A 27,427-nucleotide genomic window follows, 5' to 3' on the forward strand; every position below is an offset into this window, starting at 1 on the left:
TCAGAATTTCTGAGCTGGAGGGGGACTTTGGGAATTCATCACTCCTAAACTCCTTGGACGCGACCTGGGAGAAACGAGGCTTGAGAAGGAGGCCTATCTTCGAGGATACCTGGAGAGGTTATTCTCTTATGAGGTCTAAGCGCCAGCAATGACTTCACCCCGCTTACGCTACGTATTTGCCTGGCAAAGCCTCGTTTTCCTAACCAGAGAGGTGAATGGCAGCCCAGCCACTACGATAATTATCCTAAATTATAAATAAGTGGGGGTGTGAATGACACTATGCGCTCCACTGAACTTAACACAGTGTCAAAAAAAAAAAAATGAACTAGAGAAAAGATTTGAAATATCACACAGCTGGCATGCTAATTTTGGGAGCTACAATTAGTTTAAAACACAAAGACACATCACTTTTAAAGGACTGACTACTGCATTACACACTCAGTGGATTACTTGTACAGATCCAGGGGTGCCTAGGTGGCTCAGTCGTGATCTCACGGTTCATGAGATCGAGCCCCGTGTCGGGCTCTCTGCTGTCAGCACACAGCCTGCTTCAGATCCTCTGTCCCCCTCTCTCTGCCCCTTCCCCTCTCATTCTCTCTCTCTCAAAAATAAACATTAAAAAGAATCTGTCTCTGTGCACACTTTAAATTTTTTTTTATGTTTATTTATTTTGGAAAGAGAAAGAGAGACAGAGTGTGGCACGGGGAGGGGCAGAGAAAGACAGCCACACAGAATCTGAAGCAGGCTCCAGGCTCTGAGCTGCCAGCACAGAGGCCGACACAGGGCTCGAACCCACGAACCGCAAGATGATGATCTGAGCCAACATCAGACGCTTAACCAACTGAGCCACCCAGGCGCCCCTCTGCGCACACTTTAAACATATTACTTCCCAGTGCAAGCAAATGATGGCATTTTGTCCTTTTCAGCCTATGCAAAGTTTCCTTTGCTGTTCATTATCTATTTTAAAGAGGTGACCGTTTCATTTCTAGAGAGTAGATCGCAGAGCGTAAATGCAGAGGGAACCTCAGAACACAGCCTAACCCTTTCCTTTATTTCACAGGTGGGAATAAGAAAACTCAGTGGAGTGGAAAGTTTCTGTCTGAAGGAACTGGGATTCAGAGACTCAGATTCCAGACAGAAGAACAGAAGAGGGGTACCCCCACAACCCAACGCCCAGGGACGGGCAATGGGCACGATCTACACTTTGATGGGGGTGTGGGTGCATGATGTAAGCATCTGATAAAACTGAGTAAGCCACACGCATCCCATTTGTGCACTGCAAGGTCTATAAATTATACCTCAATTTAAAATTCAGCTTGTTGAGACAGGGATCTTAAACAAAACTTTTTAAAGTAAGTAGATTAAATACTCCCAATAAAAGAGGAAGGTCGTCAGATCAGGAAAAACAGCAACGATACGCTGCTTACAATTTGCTGTATTTAAACGAAAGAATGATGAAACGCTGAAAATAAAGTAGGAAAGTGACGCTTCATGCAAACACTAGCACGCTGAAAGCAGGTGATTGTCAGAAGCAATCAAAATCTTCACGTCCTGGGGTACCTGGGTGGCTTAGTTGGTTAAGCGTCTGACTTTGGCTCAGGTCATGATCTCATGGTCCGTGAGTTCGAGCCCCACATCGGGCTCGCTGCTGTCAACTTACAACCCGCTTCAGATCCTTGCCCCCCCCCCGCCCCTCCCCTGCTCATGCTCTCTCAAACAAAAATCTTCACCCCGCAAAAACACAGCCTGCACACATTTTCCAGATGATACACTGAGGAAGGGGTTGTTTGCCCAGTGTCTCCCATGCCCTGATCCACTGCTCCTTCCGCCCTGCCGAGAAGGACGGTTGGCATGGTGGAAGGAGTTGGTGCATACGGAGAGCTGGAAAGCCCACAGGGCAGGTTAAAGAGCAATGAGAATCCCACACGGGAAGGGAAGGCAAGAAACAATGCAGGAGACGGAGTCGTCTTCATGTCAGACAAAGACTCAGGACACATCACATCCTCTATCGAAAGTGATGGACACACCCGGAAAATGATCACTCTTTTCTACAAATTCCTTTCTCACACGCAGCACGTCACCTTTATGTTTTAACACCCCTGCAGCTGACCACGGTGCCCTGCGCGACAACAGGTGTCAGCCCCACCAATCTCCCAAGTGGCATCCTGGGGACAGATCCTCAGGAATCCCTGACAGGGCACCCACCAGCCATGAGCCCCAAGAAGGGGCTCCCGACGACAGCCACAAAACTCCAAAAGGCGGCCCGCCAGATTCCAGGAAAACTTTTTTCAATTAAAAACATATTTTATTTAAAATGTAAATGAAAAAAGTTATCCCATGATAAAAATAAAAGAACTAATAAGGAACATCACAAGATAAAATTTCTAAGAACTCATGTAATTTTCATACTGAGAGATCCCCGGGGGGAAAAGTCCATTTTTTCCCCTTAGTTCTTTCCTGGGAGATGCTGTCCTTTTCTGAAAATGTAATTTTAGATTAAAAAACTAAGGGGCGCCTGGGTGGCTCAGTCGGTCGGGTGTCTGACTCCGGCTCAGGTCACGGTCTCGCGGTTCGTGAGTTTGAGCCCCATGTCGGGCTCTGGATGCTGACAGCTCGGAGCCTGGAGCCTGGCTTCGGATTCTGTGTCTCCCTCCTCTGCTTCTCTCTCTCTCTCTCTCTCTCTCTCTCTCTCTCTCTCTCTCTCTCTCTCAAAACTAAATAAAAGCTTAAAAAAAATTAAAAAAAATAAACCCATATGTCAATTCTCAGTGAGTCAGTTCAGGATCTCAGATATCGTATCTGATTATTGGAACACATCATGTTCCCCTTCTCGGCTCCGAGGACACGGGGTGGGACCAGGACCGCCCCCACCTCACGCTTCCTGCTCCTCATGCGAGTCTCTACTCCAGCCCCTGGGTTCCTGTCTTCCAAAAAACCAATGGACTCCTGCCACCCTCACCCTCTCCTTTTCTTTCTTCCTGCTGTGCCCATTCTCCCCTCCCTTTGCCCCCTCCCTGGAATGGGTCCCATCTCAGCTCCCTCCCACCCCTCAGAGCTCAAAGCCAGGCCTCCCTGCTCCCACCGACCCTTATCAAATGATTTCAGTCCACCAGCCACCTTCTGGGGGTCCTCATCTTGCCTGAAGTCTCGCATGCGGATGCCCCGAGATGTCATGATGTAACAACGCATCTGGTATCTATTTTGGGGACCAAATACCTGGTTTCCTCTCCTGCAGACGGAAGGCTACGCCTTCCTCTGTATATTCCTAATGGCCTCGGGCCAGTACGACTCCACAGCCTGCACCAAATGGACACATAACACGCTACAAAGTCAAGGATTCCGATCCACATTATTTCTGCATACATGTTAAGCACAGATATATTAAAATGCTAAACTTGACAATAACATCCACAAAGATTTCATTATCTAAAGCAGACCTGGGCAAGCACTTATGGTTGATATCTTGGAAGGAACTTAATAAACATCAGCCAGGGGCACCTGGGTGGCTCAGTCAGTTAAGCGTCGGACTTGGGCTCAGGTCATGATCTCACGGTTCGTGAGTTCGAGCCCCACGTCGGGCTCTGTGCCAACAGCTCAGAGCCTGGAGCCTGCTTCAGATTCTGTGTCTCCCTCTCTCTCTGCCCCTCCCCCGTTCACACTCTGTCTCTCTCTCTCCTTCAAAAATAAACATTAAAAAAAATTTTTTTAATAAACATCAGCCAAACTGACTGCACGAAGTCTAAGTTACTACTTTTTCTTTTTTTTTAATTCAAGAAGAATCCTTCTGGCCACTTCCACAGAAGCAGCAGGTCCCTACGTACTGTGAACACACAGGCTTCGGGCACCTGCCTGCCTTCAGAAGGCCAGGAGGAAAGTGCCAGAGACGCCGCTCAAGTTCCGTGCGCAAAGAGAAACAAGGGGGAGAAATCCAGCTTCGGAAGTGCCAGCTGGAAGAACTAATGAAGCAGGCCCTGGAAGAAGATAAGGAAGCTGGCTCGTGGGTAGAGGGCAAAGGGGAAGCTGAGCCCAGCCCAGAAGAGAGCCCGGCATTGGCTGGAGAAGACCCAAGACATAGGTCCATCCCAGGGCGGAAGAGGACAACAAGGAGGAATGGAAAGGACTCTGGAGGACTGGAGCAGTAAGGAGAGCCGGGGATGCTTCAGAGTCGCCGTCCACACCCTGCAGACCCCTCCCCACACCGTCAGGAGGGACTCTGCCTTAGGTCTTGAATTCCAACGTTCCCACTGAGGCTGACACCATGACCCCCGCTTTCTGGTTGTTTCTCCTTAATGTATCTCTGTGATTGGTTTGGTTGAGCTTTTGGTGTCAATGGATGTCAAGGAGCTCTCAGCTGATCATTTCATTGGATGCTGATTTCACCCAACAGCAAGTTTCTCTGTGTCAGTAAGGAGGCATCACCTATGCACATGGAAAGATGGTCACACACGTGGCATGGGGAAACCGAGGACAGGACAACACCTGCCATGTATTTATCACTGGCTCATTTTAAAACACATATAGGGGTGCCTGGGGCGGCTCAGTTGGTTAAGTATCTGACTTCAGCTCAGGTCATGATCTCGCGGTTCGTGAGTTCGAGCCCCACGTCGGGCTCTGTGCCGACAGGTCAGACCTGGAGCCTGCTTCGGATCCTGTGTCTCCCTCTCTCTCTGTTCCTTCCCCGCTCACGCTGCCTCACTCAAAAAAATAAATAAACATTTAAGAAAAATGTTACAAATAAATAAATAAAAACACACATACAATCCATACAGCATCGCTCATAATCAACGCGCTGACAGAAAGTAATCTCTGAGTGGTAGATTTACGTGGGCTTTTTTTAACTGTACTTTATTCTTCTCTGTCACCTGTCTTTGAGAAGCACTCAAAATAAAGAAATGGAAATCTCACTTGAAAACAGTCCTCCCCCCGTTTTTGCTGGCTCAGGCCAAGTTTTAATAAGAAATGACAAAGAACACGCGGCACCCACCCAGCTCACTACCACACAAGGCCACCAACCGCTCCGAGGGTACCTGCGGCTGCAGCGGGAAGGTGGGACGCTAAGTGGCTGACACATACTAAGATACACGCAAAGGGGAAAGGTCAAGGAATCGTGTAACCTGGAGCAAACCTCCGTGCTGCTGAGCCAGCCGTGTGTCATCACGTCTGCTGCGTGGACCTGGAAAAACCACGGCAGCAGAAAGGAGAGCGGCCCCCCTGGTAGACGGTGTAAATCAGCAAGGTGGAGCCGCTCCTCGGAAGGATGCACCGAGGGCACCGTATCAACGGTGTGGTAGCCCACCCGGGAACTATCGGAAGAAGACGGGACTGACAAACGGCAGGAGCGAGAGTATTTTCTTGATCCTCTACAAGGATCCTTGATCCTTTTCTTTACAAGGAAAACAACGAGAGGACTTGGCCGACACCTCTTTTCTCAGACGCAGCAACTTGGCGTTTCACCTTGAGTGCTGACCACGCAGAATGCAGAAGGTCACAATGATCTGAAGTGCTATGAAAATATCCTCTTCGCAATTTAATCCCGCTTTTGTTATGTTTTGACCCAACCAGACGATGAGGACCTCGTTCTTCCTCAGTCGTTACAACTGGAGAGAAGACAATTTATGCTAAAAACAAAATCAGGGCCTAAGAATCAATCACTGTGTCTAAAGGTTACACAGGCAAGAATAAAACCTGCTTTGTTTTAATAAGATACACCTTTTATAGCTTTGTTCCCCCTTTACCTCTTCCCTAATTCAATGCACCATATTGGATGCATAGGATTTCCCAAGGGAAAAATAATTCTGCTTGAATTATAAAAGTGTCACATTCACAGTTCATAGAGAATAATACTGCTCAGCTTCTCATCAAAATTATACTGCCTGGCGCAGGATTCTAAATAAAGCCGGTGTAATGTACAAACTTATTATCTGACTCAGGATGTCACGGGAAAAGCAACGGGCCGAGGGATGGAGAACTACAGGCTGACCCTCCCTCACAGGACCACTCGGTTCATAGATACATTACTGAGAAAACTCTGGATGTGACTTTCCCACTCCCCAGCTCTCCGATTCCCCAGAGTTAACTACACGGATGCTTTTGAAAGCTGGCTCCACGGAAACTCCATGATTCCATCAGTACACGCACAAAAATAATTTATTCTGCCATAAAGTTCTGTACAATGGTTTTAATGAAATTTTTCATTATTCTCTATAATAGACCTGAGGATTCTTTTAAGTGCACGTAGGACATATTCCTTTTTCACGCTTGCTTATGTGACAGTACCTGCCGGCATGTTCCTCAGTATGATTCTTCCTGGGCCTACTTAAGGTCTGGTTTCTTCTTGGGCCTCAGCTGGGGCTAGGTGGCATGCCGGCTGGAACACCAATCCTAAATGAAGGATTTAACCACCCCTTTCCATCAGCCAGCAGACAAGTCCAGAAATGTGCCACAGGGACCATGTCCCAAAGTCACGAACGGGCAGCGGCTTCAGCTATGCTAACAAACGTTACGCGGGCCCTCCTTCTGGCTCTCTCTCCACACTCTCTGCACCACAAAGCTGCGCTCTCTCTTTCCAACGCCCCCCACGTCATTCCCTTTCAGGGACGGTCGCTCTCGTACACCAAAAAGCTTGACAAGGGTTCATTCTGAGGGTTGTTACGCACACAAAAAGAGAAACGGTCCCCCTGTGTCCTCTAGGAATATAAAGAGTAAGGAAACACAAGCCTCTGGCTACTGGTGGCCATTCTCCCCTCGAACAGAGAGAGACAGACGACTGAGCTGTGGAGGGTATCTTCTAAGCCCCGGTCATGGTCATGCCTGTCTAATGCCTCGGACGCCCTAGCTCCATGAATCAATTCTCTTCCTGCCTCCTGGACCGAATCGGAGTTGGGCACATGCAACGAGATTACTGCAGCTTTACAGTAAGACCTGGCGTCTTCCTGTAGCGTCGTGCCTGACTTCTCCCTCCACACTGGGCTTTCCACACCAACCTCAGAATCGGCTGTCAATACCCGTAGAGACATGTACAGAGATTTTGACTTAGACTACACTGAATCTATCCCTCAAGTTGGGAAGCATGACATCTTCACATTATTGAGTTCTTTTTTCCATCTGCTGGAGTATCTTCCCATGTATTTATCTCCTGTTGGAGACCGACGCGATTTGCCATCAAAAGAGGCCTTGCTCCACAGAAACACAAAATACAGAAACGAGTCTACAAAAACCTACAGCAAATGCATTTAGAAATACCATTCCACAAGTCAGTTGCGCGCAAGCTGGAAAGGGGCCCCACAGGACAGCGGAAACTGAGAGATCCCGGAGAAGAACCAGTGGATGTGGGATGTAAACGTTTCCGTCAACAATGCAGCCATCAAAATGCGGACTTTCTACGTGATTATGTTCTCCGCCCATCCCTTTAGAGGGCCTTTCCAAGATTACTTCTAATAGACACCACGGTGTCCGCGAGGAGGATCAGAGAGACGGCGTGTATCTAAAGGATTTGACACGTAAGAGCGCCACACGCATACGAGGGATTAGGGTTATTTCACGCTCCACGATCCGGCTGGACAGAAGCAGCAGATGAATTCTCTCCAAACCATATGGGAGTCTGGGCTCGGTGTTTCCGTCCACGGTGTTACGGAACCAAGCATCCGGCATCTGCACAAACGCCCACAGCCGAAGGACCGACAGCACCGCTAAGCAGACACCGGACGATGGGTAGAAACAGGATGCTGTCCAAAGAGGAAAGGATAGGAGAAGCCAGACCTGAAAGACAGCAGTGCAGCCGGAAACAGCAGGTGGACGCACATGCAGAGGACATCCAGAACACGCCACAGGAAGTAAATGAGGACGTATCAGCACACGACGGCTGCACAGAGCCAGGCTTGCCATGACGGAGGGAGCAGAGTCACGAGCACAGCAATTCCCGGAAAGCGGTAACTTCCCAGCAGGGCCTCGGGAGAACCCCGCCCCCAAAGCCCACACATTCCACAGCCTCCACCTGCTGCTTCACGCTTCTCCATCACGCATGGCCTTGGGCCAAAGATTTGGTAGGCGACGATGACACCTCCCTTCCTCGTCCTCACCTCGCACATCAGGTCTCCCACCACAGCCTGCAGACTGTACTGGAACGTCTCCATTTGCTACTCCAACCTCTTCACCAGGACTGCAGCCACACGGTTCTCACCCAGGGGTAACTCTGCCCTCCCAACCCCAGGAGCTGGCTGGAGACGCGGCTGGTTGTCCACGCTAGGGCAGGTATGCCCTGCGTAGATGCTGGGGATGCTGCTACACGTCTTACGTTGCACAAGACAGCCACCCGGGACCGAGAGTTTTCGGCCCCGGATGCCGTCCATAGTGCCTAGCTGGAGAACTGTGCTCGGGCCCCAGCACCGCGGTCTCTCACCTGGATTCCATGACAGCCTTTCACCCCGCTATCTCCTCTCTCAGCTGCTCTAATTTATCCTGCAGGCAGCAGCCCAAGTGACCCACTGAAAAGCCAAGTCTGACCTGACCGGGCCCTTCCCAAATAACTTGACCGTGTGGCCTTCTGGATCCTTAAGAGGTGCACAGGCGTCCAGGTGCACCCTTCCATTCTCTCCCTGCAGTCCTGACCTTCTCCTCACCGCTCTGTCCAGCCACGGCCACGGATCATCTCGAATTTCATGAGAGCAACACATACCTTCCTGTCTGCTGCCTCGACCTGGAACTCTCCCACCTCCTTTAACCAGCTCCTCCTTGGAACCTTCCTCGAACCCCCAAACTACTTCCAATCCCCCACACCCCCGATACACCTGGTCATCCTATCCCTTACGTTTCCTTAAAAGGACTCATTAAAATCTAAAATTAGGGAATTAGGTCTTTGATGTGCTTAAAATCAAGTATTATAATCTATAACTATATATGGATGGGTTTAGTTATTGGGTTAATTTTCAGCTCCCTCTTAAATGCAATCACCATGAGAATTAAAGCCACTTCGATGTTATTTGTACCCAATGCCTGGCACACAGAATGAACATATTCAACACATTTTAAAAGTAAATGACCCTGGGGTGCCTGGGTGGTTCCCTTGGTTGAGCGTCTGTCTGGCTCTTGATTTCAGCTCAGGTCATGATCCCAGGGTTGTGGGATTAAGTCCCGCGTCAGGCTCCACACTGACTATGGAGCCTACTCTTAAGATCGTCTCTCTCTCGGGGCGCCTGGGTGGCTCAGTCGGTTAAGCATCTGACTTCAGCTCAGGTCACGATCTCAAGGTTCAAGAGTTCGAGCCCCACGTTGGCCTCTGTGCTGACAGCTCAGAGCCTGGAGCCTGCTTCGGATTCTGTGTCTCCCTCTCTCTGCCCCTCACTCACTCACTCACTCACTCCTCTCCCTCTCTCCCTCTCTCTCTCTCTCTCAAAAATAAATAAACATTAAAAAAATTTTTTTTAAAGATTCTCTCTCTCTCTGTCCCTTACGCCACTCACGCACTCCCTCTCTAAAATAAGTGAATAAACAAATAAATAAATAATAAAAATGAATGACCAAACAAATGAAGGATGAGGTGCAAGCCATAAACCTGTGTATGAGGCCTGCTCACGCTCCTAGGAACACTGAATAAACCCCAACCGTGATGGAGGGAGGAGGGCTAGATGACACCTTGCCCAGTGGTGGAGGGTGGGGGGACCAGAGGCAGAGGGCACAGATGTGGGAGGGGAGCTCAGGGGAGAGACGTTTGAAGGCCAAGGTCAGGGGCAGAGAGAAGGAAATCACGAGAGCCACAAATTCAAAGGAGTTCTTTCCCCCAGTGAGCATCATGACAGAGGGCAGGACGGCGGAGATGGCTGGGAAACACCTGGAATTCTGCAATCCAAAATTAAATTTTTTTAAGGTTTATTTATTTTTGATAGAGAGAGGGAGAGTGTGAGCGGAGGAGGAGCTGAGAGAGAGGGAGGCACAGAATCCGAAGCAGGCTCCAGGCTCCAAGCTGTCAGCACAGAGCCAGATGCAGGGCTTGAACACACGAATCGTGAGATCACGACCTGAGCCGAAGCCGGACGCTTAATCGGCTGAGCCACCCAGGCGCTCCTCTGCAATCCCAAATTAAAGCCTTGTCTTCTGACCCAGGTACGAACATGGGGATAATCTGCACGAAGGAAACCTACCACGGAATTATAAAAAGACAAATGCCACCAACTAATCAATGAAATCATTCACTGCAGGCTTAAAATGCTAAAAGCAAACTCGTAATATTCAACAATGGAAAAAATTAATATGATGAAAAATCACTTGATTAAGTAAATGAATGCACATCAATTCAGGGGCACGTTCTGAACGGGCACACAGCCATCACAATTACAATTATGACTGCTCACTGATACGGAAAGGTGCTTGTGATAGAATGATAAAGAAGCAGCAAACCAAACGGTATCTATGATGGACCATAAAAATACTCATGCCCAAGCACCCTAACTGGTGGAAAACCAACACAGACGGTTGGTTTCCTGGAGGAGAACGGCGACAGCAAGGACTTTCATTTCTGCCACTGCCGCGGCGGGCTGTATGGTTCCGGTGGGCGGGGGGAGGCGGTCAAGGCAGCAAGCGTATCCAGACAGGCAGCTTCATTTCACGTCTTGAGCACATGGGTAGTACCTCACGCATCCTGGGGCAGCAGCCAAGAGGACTGTGGAGCCCCCCTGAAAGGCATTGTGGCCAGAAGAGAGATCCAGAAACCCAGGGCTGGGCAACTGCTCTCCAAACTATCAGTCTGGTAGAAGCTGGAAGCGTGGGGTCTGATACATTCAAGTCCCTCAGCCAGACTGTGGAATTCTCTGCAGAGTCTGGAAACCACAGGCCAGAAAGCTGTGTGAGGAAATCGGAAGCACTCGGAGCTAAAGGCTTACTAAGCGCAAGTCATAAAAATTTTCTTCACCTTCCTGTGGTTCTGTTTTGGCTGTTTCTTCTTTGTTGATGTGAGTCATGACTTCACTTCCAAGTGTCTCGTCTTCTGCATTATCAGGAAAACTTGGGAAATCAGAATAGCCCAGAACGCCAGGCACCTGGGGGCTGGGAACCCGGATGGAGCCAGCCCTGAAGAGAAACCTGCCCGAGCCTGGACCCCCATGCCCTCCTCCCTCCTGCTGGTGCTGACACAGCAGCCAGAACGTTCTCTACACTAGGTGAGCCCTGGCCACTTCCCATTCCAAGTGTTAACCCAGGGATCAAGACCATTAGCATTAAGCGGGCACCGATTAGACATGAGAAATCTTGGGTCCCCTCCCCAGAATTACCGAGTGAGAATCTGCCTTTTAACAAGACCTCCAGGTGATCTGTGTGCGCACACTGAGGTCTGGGCTCCTGACGCCGGGTGCCCTGCCCCACCCTGCCGCCCCGCCCCAGCCCTTCCTCACCCACGTGGAGTCCACACGGACTGCCACTGTAGGTTGAACTGCGTCCCAGAAGAAGATCTGTTCCAATCTTCACCCCTAGTACCTGTGAAAGTGACCTTATCTTAGAAATAGTCTTTGCAGGGGCGCCTGGGTGGCGCAGTCGGTTAAGCGTCCGACTTCAGCCAGGTCACGATCTCGCGGTCCGTGAGTTCGAGCCCCGCGTCAGGCTCTGGGCTGATGGCTCGGAGCCTGGAGCCTGTTTCCGATTCTGTGTCTCCCTCTCTCTCTGCCCCTCCCCCGTTCATGCTCTGTCTCTCTGTCCCAAAAATAAATAAAAAATGTTGAAAAAAAAATTTTTTTTAAAAAAAAGAAATAGTCTTTGCAGACAGACTCAAGTTGACACAAGGTCATGCAGAAATAGGGTAGGCCCTAAATTCAAGAGGCCTGGTGTCCCTAGAAGAAGAAAAGAGACTCAAAACCTCAGACACGTAGGGGAACATGGTGTGAAGAGGGAAACAAGAGACGGGGGTGATGGGTCTGCAAGCCAGGGACCGACAGCCGCTGCCAGCCACTGAAGAGCTGGGAGAAGGGCACGCCTCGGGCTCTCTCTTAGAGCACTGTTATGTCTGAGTGTTTGTGTCCCCCCGCCCTGCCCCGCATTCATATGTCCAAACCTTGCCCCCCAGTGCAATGGTATCAGGAGCTGGGGCTTCGGGGAGGTGGTTAAGATGAGATGCGGCCATAAGGGTGGAGCCCCGTGACGGGATTAGTGCCCTGATAGGAATCACCGGAGAGAAACCTTCCCTCCACCCCGTCAGGGGGAAACCAGTCTAGAATACTCCATGACAGCTGCCCAGACTCAGACAAGCACCAGGAGGAGCTGTGAGAGAATAAGGTTCTTATTAAGAGGCCACGTTCGCGGCACGTTGGTACATCAGCCCTGGGAGGCTGACGCCGCTTCCAGCCGTGGCTTGTCCCCGCAGCTCCTGCGTCTGGGCCCCCCCTCTCCTCTCGGGTCAGCAGGAGAACACTCTGGAAGGCCTGCCTGTCACTGATTCTCAATCAGGTACAGCTCTTCCCTTCATGCCGGCTTCTCCTGAGCCTCAGACCCTCAGCGGCGGGTGTTCTGGTTCAACAGGGTTTCCCCCAACATGACCTGGAAGGTGGCCATTCAAACCGCCCCCTCCGTGTCCACATGGGTGATGAGAGACAGACAAGCGAAGCCCTAACATGCATCGATGGGATTAGTTAACACGATCCGCGACCACCCCTCGACCTCAAAACAGAGCAAGAAACCATTTAACTGTTTGTTGTTGGTGCCCCATCTCCAGCCTCATCTCCCTGGCTGGTTCCCTCGGGACCCAGAACCGACCAGGGCAAAGGAGGAGGACGACACAGCTCTCACCTCCTTGCCTGACGCGGCCACTAACCCACGACCAAGAGACGCCACGGGAGCAGGTGGCGTCTCAGGACGGAATGGCTCTTCGGCCACACAGCTCTGAACTTGAGAGGCTGGGCCCCACCAGGTGGGCAGTAAGGTGGAAGCACACTGAACACAACCATGCAGACCAGAGGCGCACACACTCGTAATCTGGGGGCGCGTCCGCACGGCTCTGGGGACGGCTTTCATAGGACTCGGCAGCATGTGGAAATCTGGCTGCCTCCCAGCAAACCAGGGGGAACAAGGGCTTTGCGGCCCAGAGAGCGCCGGCCACAGAGGCTTCCTAAACCACCGTAATTGGAGACGAGAGCTAGGATCAATCTCAGTTCCCAAACACAGAAAACCCAGTCCTTAAGTTATGACGTAACCGTGAGGTCACGAGCACACTGTGCACACTGTATGTTAGCCAATTTGACAATTAATTATGTTAAAAAAAAAAATATGTTCTTGAAAAGCACTACAGGATACAGGGAAATATACATGGAAAAAAATAAAAGTTGTAAAAGTACACGTATCTACACGTATGTATACATACACATGAATATACACGTATATACAGATCATATATACCACATACCCTCATATATATCTGATGATGCCACGGAGAAAAAGCGCGCCATCATAAAAACAAAACCACGAACGGTGTAATTAATCTATGGGAGGCGAATGATAAACGAGTCTTATTTTTCTTAATCAACGTTTTGGCATGTTCCATTTTTCTAACAAGATCACAGTTACATTTATAACTGAGGCCAAGGACACAATAAACACCCGCATGGCTTAAGAGAACCGTTAAGACTTCACATCCTTCCGCAATCTCGAACACAGTACAAGAAGCACAAAACAGGAGGGCTCCGGAGGCAGGGGCAGAGCGGGCAGCAGCTATTTCTGTAAACGAGGCCCCCGGTAGGTCAAGAGTCACCTGTGAGCCTTGTCTCCTCACCCGCAAGGGAGCCCTATGACTTCGGATCCTTATTTGTCATCATCGCTAATACCGTGCGATCGTTTTCCTAAACTTCCAAATCTGTGGCAGGCAGTGTGGACCCCAGATGCGAGCTTAGAAACAGAAAAAAAGCAGAGCACCCATGTGGTTCAGTCAGTTAAGTGTCCAGCTCTTGATTTAGGCTCAGGTCATGACCTTGCAGTTTGTGAGATCGAGCCCCATGTCGGGCTCTGTGCTGACAGTGTGGGGCCTGCTTGGGATTCTCTCTCTCTCTGCCCCTCCCCCTGCTCATGCTCGCTCTCTCTCTCTCTCTCTCTCAATAAATAAATCAACATTAAAACTAAAGAAATGGACAAAAAGCAACAAAATCTTCTGATAGGAAGAATTTTCGATAAGCCATACGGCAAGTGAGTGCGGCTCATTTCAAGCCAGGATATGGTTTTTAAGGAAATGAAACAGCTTCTCAGAGGACAAAACTCACCCAAAATGGCATTTACCGCTATCACGGCGCAACTTATTCCCAACACAATCCCTTCCAGAAGCGGCCAGACAGAAACGACACTGTGAATGGTTAAAAGGAAGCCTGTACCCAGGGGGAGCCCCGGGAAGGAAGACAAAGCCCCCCACATCCGTGAGCCAACCTCAGCTTGGGGGCCTCAAACTCAATTACTCTTCACCCCCCTCCAAACCACACACCGTGAGGCAAAGTCGCTGAGCCGCGGGGGCCTCCAGCTCTGTGAGACAATGGGAGACACACAGAAAACGAATCATATCCTCATGCTAAACCGAAGAGAAGGAACACCAGAAGAAACCTAAAGAATGGTGAGAAGCAGCATTTTTCAAATGTGGGGTGAGACGTGCGAGCCATTCAGGAAAAGAACTGAGTGCTTGTCAACGAGCAATTTGGTTTTTGTGTATTTGTGGGTTTTTTTAGAGAAATACATTAATTCAGAACAGACTAAAGGGTACCAGACAAGAATAGAAAATGCCAGAGGGAAGCACATAGGATAAGGGTAAGAACCTTTTCATGAAACATTTTTCAGCTTCAGAGACACATACCCCCAAAATCTATTTCTTACTGTGGATCACGGTCAAAGTTCCCCTCTAGAGAAAGTTCTGGAATTCGCAGCCACAGACACACAAGCAGACTATGCTGAGGAGGCAGGATATTCTTTTCTAGGATCATCCCACACAGCTAATATGTTAGTAATATTTTTGGAATTCAGGGAAAGCAGCAATTCCTGTGCTCACTCTGATTGCAAGGCCCCACTGCCCCAAGTCCAGCACCGCAATCCACGAGGGGTCGAGAAAGAGAACCACCTACTGCCAACAAAGGGGGTCCAAGCCCGAGATTCGGTCCTCCAAGAAGCCTTCGTGACCAGCCCCATCAAACTCCCTTTACTCCCCTGCAGACACACCCATTTGGGGGCATGCAGTCAAAGTATTTTTAATTGCTTCACGAGTGACCATAGAATATGTCCACTTGGATGGAAAGGCCCACCAGAAATGCCGTTTATGCCTTTACAGTCTCAAAGCCTCAGACACAGAGCAGTTGACCACTGCTGCGGATGGCAGGTATGGGCCCCGTTTCTGAAAATCACTGGATGGCCGGCGCTTAGCAGTGTCCTCCTGGGGAGCTGAATAGAAAAGTATGGCTCTTGAGGGGCATCTGGGTGGCTCAGTCCGTTGAGCATCTGACTTCGGCTCAGGTCATGATCTCACGGTTCATGAGTTCAAGCCCTGTGTCGGGCTCTGTGCTGACAGCTCAGAGCCTGGAGCTTACTTTGGATTCTGTGTCTTCCTCTCTCTCTGCCCCTCCCCTGCTCATTCGTTCTCTCTCTCTCTCTCTCAAAAATAAATAAACATTAAAATTTTTTTTTAAAAAATGGAAAAAAAAGAAGTGTGGCTCTTAAGGGGCACCTGGGTGGCTCAGTCCGTTGAGCATCCGACTTCAGCTCAGGTCATGATCTCATGGTTCATGAGTTCAAGCCCCGCGTCAGGTTCTCTCTGCTGTCAGTGCAGAGCCCACGCCGGAGCCTCTGTCTCCATCTCTCTGCTCCTCCCCCCACTCTCAAAAATAAACAAACATTAAAAAAAAAGGGGGCGCCTGGGTGGCTCAGTCGGTTGAGCATCCAACTTTGGCTCCGGTCATGATCTAACAGTTTGTGGGTTCGAGCCCTGCATCGGGCTCTGTGCTAATGGCTCGGAGCCCGGAGCCTGCTTTGGATTCTGTGTCTCCCTCTCTCTCTGCCTCTCCCCTGCTCGTGTTCTCTCTCGTTCTCTCTCTCTCTCTCTCTCTGAAAAATAAATAAACGTTAAAAAAAATTTTTTTAATGGAAAAAAAAGAGAAGTGTGGCTCTTGGAACCAGGCAAGCCAGACTTAAGTCATCACTGTGCCTCACACGAGCCATGTGGCCTTGGGCAAGTTAGTTACCGTCTCTGAAACCTGAAACCAATGGTCGTACCTATTTAATAGGATAACCACAGACATCTAATAACAGGATCCACGTCAAGCACTTAGAACAGAAAGCGATCAATGAATGTCAGCTGTTGCAATTCCAGCACGTGGAGCTCCAGATTCCATCAACCACTGGAATTAATTCGGGGAGATTTCCCAACGTCCAGATGTTTGATGTTCTCTACGGGAGGGACTCTACTTGTGTCTCTAAGAATTAAAGGCTAGGAGGGCTGGCGGGATCGGCTATGGAGATTTCTGAATGGCGGGAACCGGAAGCTGACCCATTTCTCAGGGCAGCTGGAAAGCATCACGGCTTTCTGAGAAAAACAAGGCTGTCGCCAGATGTGAGTTTTAGGAAAACACTGAAATCCAGTCAGGAAACAAGACAGGGCAGGTGCCGCACTGAGGGTGTAGGGAGTTAAGACGCTTTCTGCACAAATTGATCAAGAAAAGCTGAGGACGTGAACGAACACAGATCTGTGCTACCAGAGCAAAGGTGGGCAAAGGGAAGACAAGGCCGTGGAAGAGCATGGCCGTGTCGGGCTAGGAGAGGCCGCATCTGAGGGCCACTGGGTCATACTCGGGAGAGAGGCGGACCACGATCGCGCAGGGGAGAGCAGAGAGCAGAACCGGAGGGCGCTGGCAATGGACACAAGGACCCTCTCGTGGGACAGAAAAAAGAGGGCAGCACGATGGCAGACAAGGATCCCACCAGCACCTGCTGAGTGTCGAGAATGTCTGGCCATGATTATAGACGAGGTGAAAGGGGCCATCTGCTATACACGCAGAACATTCTAGACTGAGAGGAAGGGTAAGGGACTGATCAGAAGCCCAGGGGCAGGGGCGGAGCGGGGAGACCTGCACAGGTAGGTTACTTTCAGCTAGCAGGATGGCAAGCGAGAAAGGAAAGGTGATGCCAGACAGATCCTGGCAGGTTCACAGCAGAGCAGACAGACTGGCGCCACTTGCTGCACAGAGGTGGTGGCAGGGGGGGTGACGACGAGCCTCAAGCTTGAGAGGGTGGCAGAACTAGTTGCCAAGGTAAATTCACGGAGGAATTTCAAATTTCAATTTTTTTTTTTTTTTTTAGTAAAATGGTACAGTTGCTATGGAAAAGCATACGGTAATTCCTCAGAAAGTTAAACATAGTATTACCATACGACCGAGCATTTCCACATGCGATACACGCCCAAAACAAGGGAGAGCGGAGACTTGAACAGCTGTTTGTAAACTGACGTTCAGAGCGTTATTCGCCATGGCCCAAAGGTGTAAACAACCCAAGCGTCCGCCGGTAGACGCATAAATAAACAAAAACGGATACACAGTCAAGAGAATACCGTTCCACCTCAAAAAGGAAGGAAATTCTGACGGCCGCTACACCGAGGATGAACCCCGAAGACGTTCCCCGGGCGAAACAAGCCGGTCACAGAGGGACGAATGCTGTGTGATTCCACGTGCGTGGGGAACTTGGAATAGAAACGTTTCTAGAGACAGAACACAGGACGGTCGGTGCCAGGAGCTGGGGCAGGGAAAGAACAAGAGTCACGCTTTACCGGGGACAGAGCTCCTCTGTGGGGAGAAGAATGAAGTTCTGGAGACGGACGGTGGCAGCGGGTGCACCACCGCGTGAACGCACTTGGTGCCACACAGCCGAACCCTTGACAGTGGTTAAGATGGCGGGCGCCTGGTGGCTCAGGTGGTTAAGCATCTGACTCGTAACTTTGGCTCAGGCCACGATCTCAGGTTTGGGAGACGTGAATCCTACCTCGGGATCTTCGCCCGGGGCAGCGACTGCTTGAGATTCTGGGGGCACCTGGGTGGCTCAGTCGGTTAAGCCTCCGACTCTTGGTTTCGGCTCGGGTCGTGATCTCATGGTTGGTGGGTTCAAGCCCCGTGTCGGGCTCCGTGCTGACAGTGCACGGCCTGTTTGGGATTCTCTCTCTCTCGCCCTCTCTCTCTACCCCTCCCACGTGCTCACTCTCTCAAAATAAATAAGTAAACTTTAAAAAAAAAGAAGAGATTCTCTCTCCCTCTCTCTGCCCCTCCCCTTCCCCACTCGTGCATGCACGCGTGCTCTCTCTAAATAAATAAGTTGTTAAGGTTATACATCGGTATGTTAACTACCATAATAAAATTTTTTTCAGGACCTGGGAGCAGCCCTAAGGTTCGGGGCATTAACTGAAGGACAGCAAAGCAGCACAAAGGTGAGTCTGTCTTCAGAAACACACGGGTGCCCCAGAGCAGGACCGAGAAGTGGGGGCAACCAAGGCCACCTGGCAGAGAAGTGAATGACGTTCAGTCCACACGTTGGCTGTAGTGGCCTCTCCCACTACACAAAACATACCCAAGCATTCTCGAATTTGTGTGTGTGCTTGCATACGTGAAACGCCCCTAGTAAAAAGTCTGTCACGGAGTCAAATGGAAGCCAGGAATGTTGACAACATCTGATGCCACATTTATCCGGCAGCTACTTATTTTCCCAAACTCCTATTTTTTTTTTAATTTTTTTAATGTTTATTTATTTTTGAGAGAGAGAGAGAGAGAGAGAGAGAGAGCGCGCGAGTGGGAGAGGGGCAGAGAGAGAAGGAGACACAGAATCCGAAGCAGGCTCCAGGCTCTGAGCTGTCCTCACAGAGCCCGACGTGGGGCTCGAACCCACAAACTGTGAGATCATGACCTGAGCCACTCAGGCGTACCCCTCCCCAAACTCTTCTTGACACTTTCTTCCTTGAGGCATAAATGCTGGGGCTGAGTCTACAATCTGCAAGGTGGATGGGGGAGGGGGGGCAGCTGTAGCTCTGAGAAGGTGACTGCAGGGTGCAGGCTCCAGTGGGCAAAGCAGCCCGCCCCCCCACCCCAGCCTCCAATCCCATCAGCTTACCGCCCACGATGCCAGGAAGGCACGAGAACATGTGGTCTTCCCAGTCACAGATGAGGGCGCACAGATCATCTCAAAAATCGAAACGGCCACCAAGGGCCACCCTTTGGGAGACAACACGTAACCCTTACGAAACGCCATAGCCTTCTTCATATCCTCTCTACAGAACGTGATTCACAACTGTATTTCCATTTCCACAGAGCAAAACCTAAAGAGCCAGAACAATGCAAAAACCAGGGTCCTGGGATGGAAGTCTTTAAATCGCACATGCAGAGAGAGCACCTAATGTGCAAAAACACAAGGTACAAAATTAGCAGTGAGGAAGTCAACGCTGCAAATAAAGCTCGGTCGCCGGTCTCGCAGATGGAAAGGCGGAATCCATGCGTGAACATCACTGACTTCGCTCCCGTCTTAAAATAAAACACCCACCACCAGAGGAAGGTCTTGCAAGACTCCAGTCACTAAATAACTTGACATAGAGGGATGTGGGCAGACAAAAGTCAAGCCCAATCAAATTTAATAATGTAAGAGTACATTTAGAAATCTAAAATGACTTCTGGGCTCAAACTTCTGCAATTTTTATCTATTCTTACGCCAGCCGCACCTGTTCTTCTGAAATGCCACAGGATGTAGTAGTAAATGTACTGAACGCATGGCTAATTTTAACCCTGGAACAATAAGGAAGCTTTAGGCAAGATCACGTTGCCAAAATAGTTCCCCGAAAACTTCAAAATACCCACCACATTGCTTTCTCTAGAGATCACTAGTCTTTTTATACCAAATTCACATAAAGATCAAGAAATTACATGGAAGAATCCAACGGCGCGGCCAGAGAGCTGCACCCCGTCTGAGATCACAGGGTCACTGCGGCTCTATCCACGTCGAGCTGCGCCGGTGCCCGTGGTCACAGCACCCGCGACACACATCTGACGCACATACGCCTTTGTTCCGGGCTCAATGGTAGACTTCAAAGTAGGGAAGTCACTTTCTAAAACACGAGTTATTCCAAAAGATTCTTGTTCTCTGAAGGAATCGGCCTGGGCAGCAAACTGCAAACCGCACCTCCTTCTGCAGTAGGTCAGCCCCACGGAAAATGCCAGAACAGGGGAGCCCAAGAGTGTGCGGGCCCTGAGGCTCCTCCACGGACCCTCCCTGTGCTCTGCCTCCCGGCACCTCCACACCAGAAGCGTCCCACAGACCAGAGGTGAAGGCATCTTTCTTCCAAAGGGCAACAAGGCGAGAACAAGTAATTAAAGGTGGTCGGTGAGGCCCCTGGGACCTGGGACCGTTGGATTCCTCACTCTTCTACGCAAGCAAAAGACACGCTGTAGGGCAAAGACGTATCCCCATTCCCACAGCAAGGCTTGCGGTCCGACTGAGGCCTGGGACATCTACAACCTCTTCCTGGCCCCCAAGATATCCTGACAAGTGACACGCAAACATGACTCTCTTCAGCATCCTCGTATTTCCATAAAGGAAATTGAGAACATCTCCTTGCCGAGGAGCAGAAAGAGAGCAATGACAGTATTTAACAGCCTCGAAAGAAGAAGGAAAAAAAAAGAATGTTAACGCCCAGGGAGCAGGATTATGCGCACGACAGATGCCACCCCTGGGCCTTTACTCCTGTTCACGCTCTGCAGGAGGGACAGGCGCCGGCTCTCGCCCCACCCGGGGAGCCCTGCGGCTAAGGGTGCCCCCTGAGGACAGCCGGTCCTCCTGCACACGAGGGCCTACCTTCACCCGGACGGTCTGGTCCGACTCGCCCCTCATCATGTCGCTGATGGATCGGAAGAGCTGTAGCAGGGACTCCATGAAGTCGGCCTCTCCTTTGTCTTCGTACAGTCTGCAAAGGAGCACACACAAGTCTGTGGGGCCTGGCAGACCGGGCCTCCCCACGGTCCGCTCCTGCCCCAACAGCCTCGACGGGTGCTGCCTGAGCGGCAGGGGAGAACGGGAGGAACGTCCTCCACACCCGGGGAACACAGGAGGCAGTTCGGAAACGGGGTTCGTCTGCAAGACCCAGCTAGAGAGGCAAGTCTCCATGCTGAGCGAGCTGGTTTTTAACCACACCGTTTATCGCTTTTTTTTTCAGTGTAACGTAAGACATCTTCTCAATCTGAAACACACAGAAATGTACGGATAGGGAGGGAAGGAGAGAAAGAGAGAGGAAGGAACAGAGGAAGGAGGAAGAGAGAAATTCCGCTTTAATTCTACCCTACAGAGAGGACACCAGTAATATCTCGGCGTGTTTCCTGCCAGTGTTTTATAAACCCACAATGTCCCATAATTAACATAAATTTAATTTCCTGAATTTAACCCGATCTCGTAACCATTTGCAAATGGCATTATGATAGTAAATTCAAAATTACTTTATTTCAGAGTGATGACACTACACAAATTCATTCATCACAGAACTGGTAATGGGAAAATGTTTAGGAGGTGGAGTATATTCAATAAACGGATAATAAAGACGTACATTGGCTACATGTATGCAAATACACGTTACTAATAATAAATAAGCTTCATCTATAAATCATTGATTAGCAGTGACTTCAAATTGCTGTGTTACTAAAAAGCAATGCATCTGCATTTTAAAATGTCGCCATGCAGATATTTTCTTAACATAGACTAGTTTTCTGCCTAATTAAAAGTAGACCATACCTGAAAACTTGAGTACAAAGGGAAATTTTGTAAACTAAGTGGTAATTAATTACCCTAGAGGTAATCTTATATTTAAATGAGTTCCATTGGAAAGCAACAAATTCTGTCTAAAATGGGAAACTGCAACCTGGTGTATCGGTTTTGCAAAGGATTTTATTCAATAGGAGTTTGTTTAAACGGTGTATGGCAAACAAAAGTATAGAGTCGTGAACTTCTGCTAGCGGTAACACCACCAAACAACACGGCAACGTTTTAGAGAGTAGTACAAACACTTGGGGAGGCTTCAGGCGTGTAGTCATTCTCGTCCACAGGACATCTGTCAATTCCTAGAGCTGCATGGGGCAGAAGACTAAAAACCACACCGAAAACCTCTGTAGAGTTTTTATTAGCCTCCAAAGACAATGAATGACAATGACCTAGAAAATGCCAGGGGGCAGGGTCCCAGATGTCCCAGCAGACCCTCAGCCGAAAACCCTGAAGAACCAGAAGCAAATGGAGACACAGGATTTACCAAGGCTACACACAGCCTTGACCCCGTACAGCATGTGTAGAGTACAAGGTCATTCCCACTGTCTCTGCCTACAGAGGGAAAGGAGGAATCATGTCTGGAAGAAGAGCACATTATCCTGAGCTACATTAAAATAAAGCTTAACTAAACATAGCAAAAGAACAGATCACATGGCCAAATCAAAAAAAAAAAAAAAAAAAAAAAGGAAGAAGACAACAGAAACAGAACCACAGGTAGTCAAGATATTGCAATTAGCAGGACACCTGGGTGTCTCAGTTGATTAAGTGTCCAACTCTTGATTTCAGCTCAGGTCATGATCTCACGGTTCATGAGATCGAGGCCCATGTCGGGCTGTACACTCCACAGCACAGAGCCCGTTTGAGATTCTCTCTGGCCCCTTCCCTGCTCGTGCTCGCTCGCTCACTCTCTTAAAATAAATAAACCTAAAAAATATGTATTGCAGTTAGCTAGCAAAAATGTCAACATAAATATAATTATCATATTTTAAAACAAAAAATGAAGAAAGTAAAAAGATGGAAATATGAAAAATGGAAAGATGAGAAAACAGAAGGTAAGATGGGAAAGTTTAGTACAGAAATTAATCTATAGCAAAGAATCAAATGAAAACTTTGAAACTAAAAATAGAATATCCAAAATTAAGAATTCATTATATGGGTTAAATTGAAATTAGACAAAGTAAAAGGCAGAATTAGTGAAATGGAAGATGCTCAACATGAAAATAAGCACAGAGACAAAATATAGAAAAGCGTACTAGAGATTGCAGGGTATAATAAGGGGGTCTAATATATATGTAATTGAAGAACATAAACAGGTGGGTAAAAGAGGGGGGGCTGGTGGCTCAGTTAAGCAGATGACTCTTGATTTCAGTTCAGGTCATGATCTCATGGTTTCATGAGTTCAAGCCCCACATCAGGCTCCATGCTGTTAGTGCAGTGCCTGCTTGGGACTCCCTGTCTCCCTCTCTCTCTGCCCCTCCCCCACTCTCTCTCTCTTGCAAAACAAATAAACTTAAAAAATAGTAATAAAACAGATGGATAAAAGAGAAAGTTAACAAAAAGACAGTAAATATACACCCAACATATTACTCAATTACAACATATGTAAATAAACCACCTACTCAGTTAAAAGGATTTTCACACTATAAGAAATAAAGCTATACCTATGTGTTGTGTGCAAGACACAGACCTTAAATATAAGGACACAGAAAGGTTAAAAGTAAAAAAAAAAAAAAAAAAAGAGGGAGGCAAGGTAGATATTCCATGCAAATAAATATTAACCAAAAGATAAAGGGAACGTTTTCATATTTATTAAGGGATACAGTTACACCTCAAAGACACTACAGGCTCAGTTTCCGGACCACCACAATAAAATAAAATAAAATAAAATAAAGAGACTCAAAGCTAAGTTTTTGGTTTCCCAGTGCATATGAAAAATAGGTTTACACTACATTACAGTCTGTTAAATATGCGACAGCGTCATACCTTAAATAAATGTGCATACCTTAATTTAAAAAATATTGTTGGGGCACCTGGGTGGCTCAGTCGGTTAAGCGTCCGACTTCAGCTCAGGTCATGATCTCACGGTCTGTGAGTTCAAGCCCCGCGTCGGGCCCTGTGCTGACAGCTCAGAGCCTGGAGCCTGCTTCGGATTCGGTGTCTCCCTCTCTCTCCGCCCCTCCCCTGCCCATGCTCTGTCTCTCTCTCTCTCAAAAACAAATAAAAACATTAAAAAAAATTCTTTTTGAATATTGTTAAAAATGTTAATGATCATCTGGGGTTTCAGCCATTTATAACACCATAACAAATATAATAATAATGAAAAGTTTGAAATATTGCAAGAATTAACAAAATGTGACACAGATATGAAGTGAGCAAATGCTTTTAGGAAAATGGCACCAATACACTTGCCTAACACAGGGTTGCCGCAAACCTTCGATTTATAAAACTCACAGTATCTGCAAAGTGCAATAAAGCAGGTTGTGCCCATAAATCCACAAGAGAGAGATTACAATTCTGTATCTGTATGCCCCCAATAACACAGCTTCAAAATCTGGAAGGTATAATTAATGAGTCTCTATTATATTTAAAATTCTACCAGGAATCCCTCTGGTGAAAATTTAAGTATTAGTTTCTCTGCTTCCACTCAAGATGTTTAAAACACCAAAATGGTTAGTATTTTACAGCAATCCCACTGATGCATCTTTCTGTAGTGAAAGGGAGGCCTCTAGAGTCTCACCTCTGTGTTTTATGAAATAAACCCAGAAGAGTCCCTTGCATGACCCACCTTGAGGTGGAGGAAGGGGTGAGAGGAAAGAACTCAGAGGGCTATCAGTAGATAAGTAGAAAATAGAGTAAGACCTAGTGATCATTCCTTGCTCTATTTATACGTTGTATAAGTATTCATTATCAAGGAATGACAAAATTGTTGTCTATTAACTACATTCTATTTTTGTGACCCAGGAAATGAGAACAGAATGACAGAGAGGCAACAACTTATTCATGATCAATAACTCATTATTCACAAAGCTAACGCCAGATGACAGGCAGAGCCGCCACAAAGCACCGGAAAGACAGAAGAGGAACACAGCAATAACTAGCTTTAGTAATTTGCTTCAGAAGATCTGATGCAGGATGTGTCTGTTTTCTGGCTTCCTAGTTAATGTGATCCACCCACACAGAAAACACAGACAAACAAAAACCAGCGGAGAAGTGCCCCCGGCTGTCAGGAATCCTTCTGTGGGTTCTGAACCAAATGTCTTTGGGCCAGAGTTTTAAAACGGCTGTTCTCACTTCAAAACAAAACGAGCTTTCTCAACAAAACAGAAAAAGCACAGATTCGCACAGTGAGGAAGGTAGCGGGATAATCTTCTGTATCTTCCTCTCCAAAGTTTCACCTCTTTGTTCTTTGGAAGAATAATGACTATCAATTAGCCGGGAATTTTACAAACGTAGGACAATACCCGAAAACACAGCCGACCGTTTTGAAAGAAGGAGAAAAATAAAGGACCCCTAAGGTTTATTCCAACTGCAAAGAGAAAAACGCTCTTGTCGCCTCCAGCTGTGAGCACAACTGTCTTTCTCCCAAGGTAACAAACGTGGTGCAGGTAAGAAAATGGGAACCCTGGTTTGCTTGCTCCCCCGGCTCTGAAAACACCCCACCAGAGAGCTGCTCACATCTCATCATGCAGCACATGCTCCCGATATCTGCGTAGGACACAGGCCTGCTTTCTCTTTAAGCAGCCTGTACAAAACAGGAATATGAAGACCTCCTGAAATGTACAGTGGGGTGGTGGGGGTGGGGGTGGGGAGAGCGAGACCCTCCTCAAGTCCTTAGTCCCGCGGTCCACGGTTTGAAGACCGTGACCTTGTTCCTTCCCACAGAATCTTGAGTTCTCAGCAGTTTCAGACTACAGGTTTGAATCTCAGGAATCTGATCTTATCTACATAATGTGGCTACAACCAGGTTCTAAGTTTTGAAAGGAACGTATTGTTGCTCTCTGCCCTCAGGGGTACAGTCAGGGCTCCAAAGCCCATTACGTACTTACAGGAGGGAGGAGGAAAAGGCAGAGGAGGGAAGGCAGAGGAGGGAAGGCAGGAGGGAAGGCAGGAGGGAAGGACCTCGTCGTCAAAACCTTCGTGTTAGCTACAGTATTCGGATGAGGTCCGGGATGCCCAGACAAGGGCCTTGGGAGCCTTAGAAAGTCTCACGGCCTTTTGGCAACTGCCGCTGCTCGCCTTGCGACCTCTCTGCTCTTTTGTCCTGAACAGTCCCAGCTCTTCACAAACAAGTCATCCAAGCAAAGAAACTCCTTTGGGATCAGGCCTGGCCCCCTGCTGGGGCCACTCCAGGACAAAGGCCGGCCGAGGGATCACGGTCAATGCCAATACCACGCTGCCAAGCGCCAAAACAAAGGCATTCCTAAGGATATCGAACCGAAAACCCTCCCCGGGGTCACAGGCAAGGACCTGCTGAGCATTTCGCTCCCCTTCTGCAGAGACAGTAAGACTGAATCACATCTGTGCGTCATGCAGGGCTCCGGTGATTTAAAGCCAAGGAGGTACTAGTGACAGGAGTCTCTGAGACTGACCCCCAAACTAAAAGGGAGAACAGCTCTCAGGGGCCTAATTAAGTAGAACTTAGTAACTCAGAGTAAGTTAGGGGCGTTCTTAGCTGTCAGGCAACAGAAATTCAGGTTAAAAGCAGGAGGAAGAGAATGTTAATCACCTATCCGATATACACTTCTCCCTTACTCCTGCACTAAAACAACCCTGGTTTTGTGGAAAGCATCAATAACTCCATCTAAAAATCTATTCCAGGCACACCTGGGTGGCTCCGTTAGTTAAGTGCGTGACTCTTGGTTTCGGCTCAGGTCACGATCTCACGGTTCATGACTTGGAGCCCACATCGGGCTCTGTGCTGGAGGTGAGAAGCTTTCTTGGGATTCTCTCTCCCTCTCTCTCTGCCTCTTCTCTCCCACCTTCCAAATAAATACACTTAGAAAAAAAATAAAAATCTTTTCCAACCTCCCTTGCATCTAGGTTGGTCATGTGACATAGTTCTGGCCACTCAGATGAAAGCACGTGACACTTCGTAGGGGGTGGGAAAGTTCTTTAAAAAGGAGAGTAGGAGGCTGTTTATGCCACACCTTCCCCTCTCTGCGGTTTAGAATGCAGTTCTGATGCCAGGAGGGGCAGGAGCCACCTCAGGACCACAGGACAAAGAGACAGACTCTAAGGATAGTAGAGCAGAAAGGCAAACGGAGCCAAGGACATGGGGAAACCAGGGAACAAGTGCATGAGTTCCGGAATCTTCCTCCGGGCTATATGTTGCGTATGGAGTTAGGGAGAAGTAAAGCTCATCTGGTGAAGCCACGTTAAGCTAGGCTTTCCTGTAACACAAAGCCAATCATATTCCTAACCTCTAGGAAGACTGATCAAATTCAACACTGATGGGCCATGGTTCTAAGATATCATGCCATTTGTATTTGGAGATTGAAAGAGATTAAGAGAAAGAAATAACTTTGCCAAAGGTTCACTTGGGTGACCCCAATCTTTTCCAGCTGCATTATTTTGTACTAGATTATGGCACTTACTACAATAGCAGAAACACACTGATTATCAATGCACGTTCCTTTTGATTCCTAATCTCTGAATGAGA

The 27,427-nt window shown here is 48.5% G+C and overlaps 1 protein-coding gene across 4 annotated transcripts in view; it reads right to left on the reverse strand.

The window, feature by feature from the left end:
• DOCK1 (dedicator of cytokinesis 1) overlaps positions 1-27,427 on the reverse strand; it is a 528,429-nt gene that overhangs the window by 370,897 nt on the left and 130,105 nt on the right. For all 4 annotated transcript variants that reach the window (XM_030333989.2, XM_030333990.1, XM_030333988.1 and 1 more), the window contains exon 23: positions 20,815-20,923. In XM_030333989.2, coding sequence (XP_030189849.1) covers positions 20,815-20,923 — 109 coding nt within the window. The remainder of the gene's footprint in view (positions 1-20,814; positions 20,924-27,427) is intronic.

Source organism: Lynx canadensis, chromosome D2 (genome assembly GCF_007474595.2).
Source record: "Lynx canadensis isolate LIC74 chromosome D2, mLynCan4.pri.v2, whole genome shotgun sequence".
Taxonomy (NCBI): domain Eukaryota; kingdom Metazoa; phylum Chordata; class Mammalia; order Carnivora; family Felidae; genus Lynx; species Lynx canadensis.